This window comes from Hippocampus zosterae, chromosome 15, assembly GCF_025434085.1.
Source record: "Hippocampus zosterae strain Florida chromosome 15, ASM2543408v3, whole genome shotgun sequence".
In the NCBI taxonomy this organism is placed as follows: domain Eukaryota; kingdom Metazoa; phylum Chordata; class Actinopteri; order Syngnathiformes; family Syngnathidae; genus Hippocampus; species Hippocampus zosterae.
The window spans coordinates 4,426,682-4,439,302 of record NC_067465.1 but is presented as its reverse complement, the minus strand read 5'-3'; the positions used below and the strand labels follow the sequence as shown (position 1 = coordinate 4,439,302).

Sequence of the window (12,621 nt, the reverse complement as noted above, 5' to 3'; positions counted from 1 at the left end):
GTTGGAAGAACACTGCAAAGCGCCACCTCAAATAGACCCGCCCCCACCGGGGTCTGTTTAATCACTGCTACAGATGAGCATTGAGAGGGAACGGTCTGCAAATGGAAGTGGAATTCTGACTCACTCACAAGAGATTAAAAAAGGAGAGGATGAATACACGAGAAGGAAAACAGTGGGGAATAAAATTACAGAATGTGGCGAATCATCAATAACACCTGCTGAGAATAATTCTGAAGGAAACTGCGCCGGCGCTCACTACAGTGAAATTTTTCTTAATGAGGATTTGCCAAGTGTCTGCTCACCTCGCGAATCAGCGCTCATTATTTTGCTAGGCATTCGTTGCTTAGCGTACCTCCAACTTTTCAGATGTCAAATTGAATAAGATGTGCCCATTTAAACCATCCATACTGTTCATCTGCATGTGCACGTACTGTACATGGCTTAAAATTGTAATTTTTGTGCCTTTTCTAGTATAGCATGTATGCTATAGCATGTATGCTATTTCTTCTCTTCTTCTTTCTACATACATTCTTGCTGCTGGAGGCTGTAAATGTCCCCATTGTGGGACAAATAAAGGATATCTTATCTTATCTTATACATGCTATACTAGAAATACATGCTATAGCATACATGCTATACTAGAAAAGGCACAAAAATGACTATCTTTAAGCCGGACCCAGTCTACCTTCTGTCACCAAATTGTCAGATGCGTCGGGGTTGCGGCAGCACCTTGCGCTGGAACACCCAGTGAGGCGCATCACTATCCTAAACACGGTAGATTAGACTTGCACCGGCACGATCATTTGCATCTGTTTTTAAGCCGAGCGCATGGGGCACCTGGCCAACAGCAATCCTCTTTACTTGATTACCGAAAACAATTACCTCCATTTTGCCTTAGACAGTGACACTTCAGTGGTCACAGACTTTGAAGCATCCGTACAAAATAATTACATTTGTATAGGTTTTCATTTCCGTGTATTTTTGGGTCACGTTAGGAAAAGTCATCAAATTTCTAAGAGGGGGTGGGGGTAATAAATGACATTAATGGCATTTTTATCACTGTCAAATTAGACTCGTATAGCATATCATGGTTAAGTCAGTGACAGCTTTGGCTCATTAAAACACTGAAAGTTTGCAAGTCAGAGCAAGTGCAGCTGGTACTCCAGGAGCTACCAGTGGTACTCATAGCTTCGCGACAAGGAGTCATTTCCGTGAGATAAACACGAGCGGAGCAACACGCTGACAGGCCATTGTGAAGAGCCCAGCAGTGTCTTTGCCCTTTGGCACCTTCGAACAACCAACTCCCTGTTAACGCATACTCATGAATCATTACTTTACCATCCTCCGACGCAAAACCCACCCCTGCACTTTTTCCAAGTCCTGTTTCATAAGGGATTGTTTCATCCTTGTGAACAGATGAGTTCAGACAGGGTGAGATATATTCAAATGTATATAGGGTGAGAGAAATCTTCCGAGTGAAATAGCTGGCTGTGGCTCAGTGTGTGCAAGACCTGAGGATGGTGTGTCGAAATTTTCAGTCTGTTTCAGTTGATTTAGAGTTGTACAACACAGATGGGCATACTTTCATAATTTGGAGATGGCTATTCTGCCACAATTTCAGTAAAGATCCTGAAGCTCAAGGTAACAACTCAGCATGAGGTTACTGTGAATGTGCCCGCGAGTGCAAGGCAAATATTTGACTCCGCATTAATCCAGCCTTCTGTCTATGGTTATTTTTACTTGGGCATGGTGATTTCTCCGAAAAAAACCCCCAAATTCTTCCGTTATGTAAATCCGTTGAATCATTACTTCTTCTTTTACAAGTATCTCTCTCAGAGTGTGAGTTTTTGTCACCTGTGGACATCCAATAAGGACCCAAAAGCAAAACATCTGCTATGGGACCAAAAATATGCAGATTGATGCTGGTTGATGAATATGCCAGAGTGCCGCCTACCAGGAGGGTTGCACTCCAGGGGGATATGTGGGTTTCAAACAAAAATTGGGCAAGTGTGTGAATAATTTTGGATCTCGTTTATGATTTACGCCTAATGTCCTCGCTACATAAGGCCGGCGCAAGAGCAATATTCTGCCTTTGAGATAGCCAATCATCCTTCTCCATATCACGGTTGACTTTTTGCGGTCTCACTGTATCGTTGCCTTTTACATCGTACGTCAGCTGCTCATAATAGACTGTCGCACAGATTGGAAACTTTGGTGGCATTCAATGGAACCGAAAATCATTCAGGTCCTCCTTGGAGGAAATAAGTTACATTTTGACAATTGGAAGTTTTGCATCTATTCGAATGGCCATGACATGTGGGATCCCTCAAGGGTCTGTACTTGACCCCTTTTTCTGCAGTCTCTGTATGCTGTGGTCAAATGCTTCAGAAGGCCAATGTTAGCCGTTATGGTAGATGACACACAGTTGTAGTCCCCAAATGATAGCTGTTCAACGAACATATTGGGCCCTATTTTGGTAGACCGGCGCCCATGCGCTCAGTGTAAAAACGAGCCTAATTTCTTTTTCGTGCCAGAGCAAGTCTAGTCTCGTGCGCTCGGGGCCGGGTTGCGGCCGTCTGGCCGTGCAGCTCAGATAAATAAAATAAACAAACATGCAGAGTAATTTGGTTTTCCTCAGAAGTATTAGGTTAAAACTGCGTAGCTACTCTTGACAAACGGGGCCATTTCTTAAATGTTTCCGTCAACCAAATCTCACTTTATCACCGGTAATGTGGCCAGTACTCGTCGCTAAATATTTTGTTTTTACATGCTGATTGGAAACAAATGGAACCCTCTTGTAAAACATGAGGAGCGCTCATCTAAGATTAATGGCAGAACTGCAGCTGCACAAGCATAACATGAACCTGGTGGTCATGCGTTGTTTATCCTCCGCACAGACACAGTGTAGGGTGCTGGGCCGACTCCATAATTCACAAGTCGTTTAGAGTTTTTGGAAGCATTCTGTCACCCCCTTCTTGTCGGTTTAGCGCTACCGCTCCACCGAGCTACTTTTCATTTCCTCTGCTTCCATCCATGACTCCTTTGTGTCTCTTGGACTTTTAACCCCCTGAGCCCGAGACCTGACTTGTCATCTGAAGCCAGATGGGATGAGTCTCCAGTTGGAGCAATTTCTCTTATTTTCCACACCTGTCGAAACAACAACTAAGTCGCCGACCATTTTTTAAACGCCTTCTGCTTTAGTAATGGCATTCAAATGCGAACTCTTAAGACATTTCCATGCCATTATTTACCTGCTCGTATGACCGACGGGTTAACTGTATGAGTTTTCCTGCGTTTGAGTACGGCGAGCCAAAGGGAGCTGTCAATCACTTCCCCCGACAGTGTGGGCTGACCCAAGCCTGCTGTGAACTGAACTGTAGTTAATTAGTGCACAAAGCTGAGGGGACAAAAGAGAGTTGGAGGGCGGAGGGGATGAGGGTGGTAGAATTGCTAAAGCCAAAAGGATTGGTAAGGTGGTGGTGGTGGTGGGGGGGGGGGAATAAAATAAGTGGGAAAGGGGGGGGATGAAGAAGTAGGGGATCTCAAGTTTAGGATTGTGTGTGCGTGTTTGTGTGTGTATGTCGGGGGTGAGGATCTGGTAGGGGTCGGGGTGGGGGGGGACTGGTGGGACTGTAAAAGCAGTGGGGAGTACAGACTGATGAATAGGTACTGTGAAAGGGAGCCTTGTGCTTGAGTTTTTAGAGCTCAACCCCTCATCCACAACTATACTACTATACTATGCTACTATACTATACTATACTACACTATACTATACTATAATGTGTTCGATCAGTATTTGCGGGGGGTCGTTCCCTGACACCTAGATGTCACAACAAAGCAGCCAAGCAGTTCCTTGGCAACAGGATGCCAAAGGACAGCAGCAAAGTACTACTTTTGCCTAAATGAAGCTCCTCGACTCACTCCAACATGCTTCCTTGACACCAGGATGCTACAAAATGGTGCTAAAGCACTAGCTTTGTCTAAATGAAGCTGCCTGACTCACTTCAACAGACTCCCTTGGGGCCAAGATAAAGTTCTAAATAAAACTCCAACTCATTTCGACGAGGTTCCTTAACACCAAATTGTCAGTAGAGCACTTCTTTTGCCAAAATGGAGCTCCTCGTCTCACTTTAGTTCTCTTGGTACTAGTATGCTACATGATGGTGGCAAACTTCCTCAACTCACTTCCTTCGTACCACGATGCCCCCAGATGGTATCTATTATTGCTTTAGGCCTGAGCACAAAAACAGCCTTCTCTGACAGTGACAGACACTCTAAAGGTCAAACACGATCTAAAGTTTCTTCTTCAGCTGTGTGAGGCTTGGCTTTGTTTGGATGTTTTTTTTGGGTTCAGATTCATTTACTATAATTTGCATGTACACCCAAATGAGTGCGTGGAAGCACACAGGGTTTTTGTTGTGCGGTATCAGTCTCAAAGGGCATTCAATAAACCGCGGGAGGTGCTGTCTGTCCATTGTTATCCAGGCTTACACAGACGCTCGCCAAAGTCCATTTAATACCGCGATTGATCGACACGTTGCTGCCTGCTGTTTGGATGGACAAATGCTGCAAGGGATGTTGGCCGTGCTCAGCCAGCTACAAAACCTGCTCAACCTCAGTCTCAGCACCCGGCAGCAGCTTCTGTCAAGACCCACGCAAACTTGCAGGGCAAAATATCCATTTTGACGACAAAATAAAAGAGCTGGTGTCTTAATACAGTGAGCGCACGACACAGTGATGCGCTACCCCGACGTGTCATCGCTGATGAGATGACGTGAGGTGTTGTGGGTGTGACGTCATAGTTTTAAATCATTTTCAGGCAGCTGCTCCTTCGTGACTCATATTTTTTTAATTGCTCCCAGTCCAGGAAGAACACACAAAGTATCTCTATAACGGTCGACTGACAAATGACAATGCGCGTAAACAATAAAGAAAGCAACATCTTATTTAGCTTGTATAATTATTTAAACAATCAATACGAGCTTTATGGAAAAATCCAGTATTTTTTTAATTGTGAGCCTCTAACGAATGTTCGAGATGTCACTTGATGTAAAAATGAACTAGAACAAAGCATTAAAAAATTTGAGGGGAAAAGTACCTTTTTTGAAAATATAAACGTCCGTTTTTGTAAAAACAATACGAGGGTAGGTTACTTGGATAGGCTGAATTGTATGTAGTTATGAATGCGAGCATGACTGGTTGTCTTGCCCGAAGACAGCTTGTGAGCTAACAAAAAGATCAAACATTTTTAATCTCCCCTTTCTTCTTTTCTTGTTTTTACCATTACCGTATACCGCACATGGTAGCTATTATTTTGAAAGTGTCCACCGGATGCTGTCGGTTCACGAGCTGCGGTTTGAAACGGTACATCTCCCCCTCTGCCCCAAGCCCCCACCCCTCTTCTCCAGAGCCCTCTCTGTCTGTCGGTCCCAGCGTTGCCATTCCGACGCACAGCCCCCAACGGAGGCGCAACAGCTAAACGGAGTTGCCCAAGTGGACTTCCTTTAGAACCTCCGGTCCAGTCCCCACGTCTTCGGATGCGGGTTCCTCCCACCTCCCAACCTAATTCGGTGCGCGTGGGGTGGGAGGACAGCAACCCCGGAGTGAGATAAAGAGAGAAAGACAAGAGATGCGCCCGTGGTCAGATGCTGGTGAAGTCAAATCACGGGAACGAGACGGCGCCCAGTCACTGGAATAACGGGACGTGAGTAAATAACGGGGGTGGGTGGGAGGGGTTTAAAAAAAAAAAGAAGCAACAATAACAACAAAAGACACTTGGATGATGCTGGAATGGTGCGGCAGGAGCCCTCCGTGATATGAGTGAGGAACACAAAGCCCCGCAGCGGTGATCACTGTTTGAGCCCACCATCCATCCTTCCTACCATCCAGCCAGCCAGCAGCCATCCTGAGGGTCTCTATTCATGTTACAAAAGCCTGGCTCCTGACAATGGATTACTTGCTGTGGGTGTGCAGCCTCCTCGTGCCAATGGTGTTGGCTGTTGAAGGTCTGTTTGATTTATTTATTTTTTCTTCTTCTTCAGCCTTTTCGACACTTGTCTCCCACACGAGAACAATGGCTATGTTTGAATTTGGTTCTATGACATCCCGCGGGATGAAAAGTAGCTCGTGCGATCTGTGGTTTCGGCGCAGTCACTTTTCGGCTCGTTGAAGGCTGCAAAAAGACAAGAGTGTCAGTGGATGATTTTGTGGGGGTTTGCGATGTGTGATGCTGCACGGCCGTGCATTGCGGCTCAAGGGCTGCCCTGTTGCTATTGTCCCTGTTCTTGTCACACCCACTAGCACAGAGGTTCACAAATTGGGGTCTGAGGACCCCCACGGGTTGACAAGCTGTTACGTGGGGGCCCGAAAAATCAGCTACAATACATTATTACGGTGCATAATTAAAAAAAAAAAAGAGAAAATGCATGATACCTATATAGGGACTAGCAAAACCAATTTCTTCTCCCCAATTTAGACTAATTAGACCAATTAAAAGCTCTGATGAGATTGTAACAAACCTGCAATGGAATATGACATCGGTGCTTGGATGAAGCAGATACATTTTTTTTCAATGTGTTCTCACAGGATAGGGGTTGAACGGCCGTTGATTTTTTTGTTGTTGTTGTTGAAAACAGAAATGAAATGTGCACTCTGGATTCGTTGTGGATGAAACTTGGTTTGACATGTTTAGTTTTTGCCCATAAGGATGATAGATTAAAGATTGAACATCTGATCAAAGTCAAATTGAAATCGATTTAATCGATGACGTCTGACTTTTTTTTTCCAGCAAAGTCAGAAGTAGTCAGAGTCTTAAAAAAAATAATGAAATGGGGAATGTTTTACTTCATACAAGCAGAAACATTGACTTGGCAAGATTTCATCAAACAAGTAAACATAGCCACCCTAAAACTCTCCATTCCCTCCCCCACATCCCAACCCACACCTATAGAATGATGGTCATTATTATTTTAAGATTAAATCGTAACTTGGGCCCAAAGAGTTTGAGATCTCATGCACTAGCAGAACGCGAGGGTGCTCGATACCCCTCCACCACATCTCCTGGAGTGTAAATTCCATCCATCCATCCATTTTCTAATCCGCTTATCCTCACGAGGCTCGCGGGACGTGCGGTAGCCTATCCCAGCTATCTTCGGGCAGCAGGCGGGGTACGCCCTGAACTGGTTGCCAGCCAATCGCAGGGCAGCGAGTGAATTCATGTCTTTGAAATTGAAGCGTGCCGCAGAGGTTTAAAGCGCAGATCAGACTGGACAGCGGTTATCCACCCCCCCACACCCCTACCACTATTCCTGCCTCAAAGCCAGCGGGACATACATGTGAAACATGATAGGTGACAATAGTGAATTAAAGGTCAGCGGTTTAACAAGTACGCCGCAGCCCCTTGAGTTGTCTTCAGCACCCGGGTCGTGTTACCGTGCTCGAGGGAAAATCAAGTCCACCCTCGCCTTAGCCGCCATACTCGCCCGAGCTCCTCCCCTTCTGGGCTTCACCTCCCCGGCCATTCTGCCTCGCTTGGCGCGCGGCCAGCATGATTCGTCATCAATTCTGCTGTCAGCAAGTAAATCAATGCAGCGGGCACGCCGGAGTCCCAGTAGGCTTTCGCGGCAAGATGATCGGGCTCTTTTCTCCCAAGCCGTCTGCAGATTTTAACTGAAGGCTAAGGGGTTAACTAGTGTTTGTCCTCTGGGGATAAACACGAAGGGCAGACCATCGCAGAGGGTTTAGAAGTGAGCAAGGCCTTTTTCTGCTGTGATTATTCAGTTGTACCTCGGTAGAGGCCTATGGCGCCCAAGGCGTGGCATGTGTGGCAAAATGCTTCAAGAGGAACTAAACTCAATTTGTTATAACGATGTTTTAAATGTTGTTATTCTTTACCTGATACTTTTCACTTCAATCTATTACATATTAGTCCTATTCTTGTCGGCGGGGGCTGCGGGAACGTGAATTCGGGAGAACGATATATATGTCAGCTCATAAATATTCAGCGACGATAAACTACACATCGTTCAGATCTACTGACCAGCTAATGATGGATGCTAATAATATCAATATGGATTGGGAAAAAAAATGGGAAACGAAAAACAATTTTTTTCAAAAAACGTCTCTTCTGTCATATGTAACTCATAACATTTATGAGAAAAAAACGGCAGCTCCTTAGAATAAGCTCTCTTTAAACGGACATTTAAACTTTATATCTCAGGAACAAAACACTTCACAAGCATAATGTGCAGACTCACTCTCGCGGGGCAGTGTTGCATTCTTTTCATCAGTCGTCTGAGATTTAATGAGACACTTGAGCTGACACGTGCCTGTTGTGATTTCGGCACGGCACTGCCACAGTTTATTGATCTTGGAAATGAATGATTAAATGTTTTCAGGTATCGCTTGGAACGTGCTCCCGTACCCCAGGTTGGGGAAAACTGCGCTAATGCATAGCATAGCATTTTGGCGACTGGCTTGACTTTGACTGGAGAATGAGCTGACGAGAGTTTATATTATTGCCATTATGTACGATACAAACATCACCGCAAAACCATGTTAAATCGCTAATTGAAAGCACTGCATATCGTACGCAATTACAGCGCCTACCGATCCATGTTTTTTTTTTTTTTTTTTACAAACCAGGCGTAATCAAATGCTTTACCGAGCAAAAAAGCGACTGCAATTGTGACGTCACTTCCGGAGGGTGCTATTGGCCAACATGGCAGCCCCCTAAGATTGATGAATTATTCTTTATACTTCTCATTCCACAAATGCAGTATTAATCAGAGTACCGTAATTTGAATAGTGCTGGCACATACAACATACTCTATGCATCCATTTAAAAAAAAAATCTGGATAAAGATGATTTTGTGAAACCATTCACAAAATAAAATTGAGGAATTTCAACACAGTTTTTTCAGTGAACATCTGTCTAGCCAAGGTGAACTCCATTTGCTTACCTAGACGTCCAAGTTGTTGACAGGAATGATATTAAACCTAAAAATTAGCATTTTGTGCACACTTTGTCCTAAATTAGCATTTTGCGTTCACATTATTGCCATATTATGGTCAGATTTTTTTTTTAAATCTCTGTGTTGCGCTTGAGGCTCTTTAGACTTCATCCCTTTCGTTATTTCTTTCAGTTTGGCAAGCTTCAACTTGATGATGCTCGCGTAATCGCATCTCTGCAGTTCACACCAACAGACTGCAATAAAAGGTGGCATTTTTATGTTGCATTACTCCCATTTTGCACAGAGCTTTTACGGTATAGTTGTTTTAAAAGATCATAAAGTGGAAGGGCGACCGTTCCTTCGCTTTTCCACAAAATAATCATCACCCATTAAAGATGCACTTTATTCCGACACGCAATGATTCACGCAAGAGATTCTTAATAATTTGCTGACCCGCAAATGAATGTACAATCAGCTGTGTCGTGAAATGAAACCAGGTTGACTTTAGTGGTGGAATAGCTCCTCATCAAGTGTCGAACGAGTCCCACCGGAGAGAATCTCAAGCAGAGATGAAGCGCGGCTGTGCAAAAACTCAGATGTCAGATCCCCACAGTGGGCTGATTTTCCGCCCCCAAAATATATACAGGATACCTTTTTAATGGCTCTCTCGCTCATCGTCCTCTTATCACCGATGCTAATATTTGCTAGTGAATATTTCATATGTTTGCTTGTTGGCAGGCGAGCCCGCGTTGTAAGAGGAAGCCTCCCTTTCATGATGCGCTGCGCTTTCTCAAAGTGAATAAAACATGTGTGAGCTCCCAAAGTGTGTTTCGAACTCGTGGATGTGTGGCATTGTGGCTTCGGTGATGGTAACTTAAAAAAAAATTAAAAACAGGACGGTAAATGCCACGCCACTGGTGGAGATGGTTTTAAGTTCACTCGCTGCAGCATTTTTTATTTTTTATTTTTATTTTGTACCCCAGGGCAACTCTATAGCTACTGCTGCTGCTGTAGTTTTATGGGCTGGGGCTGGTGTATGAGCTGGGGGAGAGGAGGGGGGGCTATGACTAATAGCGGCGGTTATCTCAAAGGTGTAGTAAATTTAACAAGGGGGTGTGAAGGCTTTCAGGAACAAACGGGATCTTTTACGATCTGAAACAGTTTCTGGAACAAATGAAGGAAATGTGTTATGAGTGGATTTAGGTGTATGACATCAAACCTCTTGGCTGGATACGAAAACAAGGTTTTTTTTTTGTATCCGAGTGAAGATAAATTCACACAAGACTGCTGCTGCAGCATATTTGAAAGCTTCCTTTTTGAAAAAAAGGGATAAAGAAAAAAACACATTCGGATTTTTGAAACAGATTTATTTATGAGAGCATCATTGTATTTCTTCAATAAAAAAATATTCATAAACTTTACATGAACGGAGATGTAGTTTTTTTAAAGTCATGAAGTGACCGGAAGAAATTCTTATTTTTTAAGAAATAAAAGACATCATCTTTAGAAGAGGCGGCCCGGTAGTCCAGTGGTTAGCACGTCGGCTTCACAGTGCAGAGGTACCGAGTTCGATTCCAGCTCCGGCCTCCCTGTGTGGAGTTTGCATGTTCTCCCCGGGCCTGCGTGGGTTTTCTCCGGGTGCTCCGGTTTCCTCCCACATTCCAAAAACATGCGTGGCAGGCTGATTGAACACTCTAAATTGTCCCTAGGTGTGAGTGTGAGTGCGAATGGTTGTCCGTCTCTGTGTGCCCTGCGATTGGCTGGCAACCGATTCAGGGTGTCCCCCGCCCACTGCCCGAAGACAGCTGGGATAGGCTCCAGCACCCCCCGCGACCCTAGTGAGGATCAAGCGGTACGGAAGATGAATGAATGAATGAAAGGATGAATGAATCTTTAGAAGAACAAGCTTTGTTGTTGTTGTTTTTTTAATAAAGTTGCAATTTTGTGAAAATAATGTTTTTAAAAAGTAATCTTTATGAGACCATTCTTTAAAAAAAGTCATGAAAAAATTGTCTTTGTCAAAATATGTTGTGAAACTAATTCTTGTTTTCCAAAGAAAACAAATCGGAAAACAAGTTCAGATTTTTAAAAAAGGCAACTTCTGAGGATAACTTTGTATTTGTTTCAAGAAAAAAAATTGTTGTAATGTTTACAAATTTATGGGACGATGTCACCGTCATATCAGATCTTTTTCATTGACTGAAAGCCACAGAAGGAAGAAATAATTGGATGTTGTTTCTTTTTGTTTTGTTTTGTTTTGTTTTTTTTACTGCCATGCCGGTCCCAACGTGTAGGAATGCACTTTTTGACAGCATGTTCATTAATTGCAAACTATTTTGCGGCACCTCAGTTTGTGAACGACTGCCCTCACTGCCCCCTGAGCAGAGGGTGAACCGGATCGGGCTCCTGAGGGGCTGAGCGTGATCCCAGGCTCAACCAGCTGTGTGTGCTGCCCAAGGCCCGAGAGTAGTCAAACAAACACAGCTGCGATTGGTTGCTCCCCACTCCCACATCCCCCAATCCCTTCTCTCACGACGAATGACAAAAACTAAGGTCTTCATTCTTGTGCGTGTGTGCTCGAACCGAGGCGCTGTCATTCACAGACGCGCGCGCAACAAAAACTGACCGAGCTTGAAAAACATGAGCAAAAATAGTGAAATTTGGCATATATTACGACGCGGTGGCAGGAAACTCGACTCACAACACAATAAGCAGCAGTTTTAGTGAACAATAGCTCAAGGAGAGGCCTCGGGCTGTTCATGGCCACTCCCTGTTGAAGTTGACTGTCAAGCTAAAGATAAAACGGAGAATTACAACCATGTAGCCTTGGCTAGCTTCATACTAACAAATAATGGGAATCTTCCTGGGGTGACATTTATGTGGCAATGTTTCAATGTGGCAATGTTTCATGTTTTTTGAGCAACAGATATTTGAACATAACGCGTGAAGCAAGAGAGATAGATAATATAACAATATCTACTAGCATATCTGCCTTATCCTCTGCGAAGAATGCCAAATATTACCGTAGGCTTCTTGGGAATGAATAGTCCCCATCTATATCCCTATGTGTGGATTATACTGCTCCCTGGTGGTCAAGATGCGCGCAAAGGATGGAGCAGCACAATGGGCATTGAATTGAATCAAAATCTGACAAAAATGTTTTTTTCATTTTATAATTTGTCAATATTTTTATGAACTACAAAACCATACAGTGTTATTTTTCTCATTTTAAAACCCATTTCTTGTCGATTTGATTTGAGTTTGATTTGAGTTTTTTAGCAGTGTGTTATTGCTGCTAAGGCAAACGTGAGCTGAACTCCGAACTACTTGACACACCCCATTTAGCCGACTAATTCAACTATTCAACTTCAGGAAGATTCTTGACGTTTAAATGCGTGACCTTTCCCGAATTCCTGTTGTGAACCATGAAAAAATAATGGAGTTTATGGGAAAAAGTCCCGGCAACATAAATCATCTATTAATATGTGCTGAGAAATGTATGTGGCGACCGAAATCAAAGGGAATAGAGGCACGAAGTAGAATTTTTTTTAATATGCTCCTGTGAGGATTCTCATAGTGCGATGTGTTCTTATCATATTTTCACAGAATCCTGTAAAAAGGCATGGGCGCTAAATCAACCTTCTAAGTCAAGTCAAGTCAACTGTATTTA

At 43.7% G+C, this 12,621-nt stretch overlaps 1 protein-coding gene across 2 annotated transcripts in view; it reads left to right on the top strand.

Annotated features, from left to right (window-relative positions):
* Nucleotides 1–5,409: 5,409 nt before the first annotated feature.
* Nucleotides 5,410–12,621, top strand: part of ephb3a (eph receptor B3a) — a 42,668-nt gene continuing 35,456 nt past the window's right edge. Inside the window, exon 1 of one of the 2 annotated variants that reach the window (XM_052087618.1) lies at nucleotides 5,410–6,005. In XM_052087618.1, coding sequence (XP_051943578.1) covers nucleotides 5,948–6,005 — 58 coding nt within the window. In that variant the 5' untranslated portion in view covers nucleotides 5,410–5,947. The remainder of the gene's footprint in view (nucleotides 6,006–12,621) is intronic. The other variant, XM_052087617.1, reaches the window with a different exon arrangement.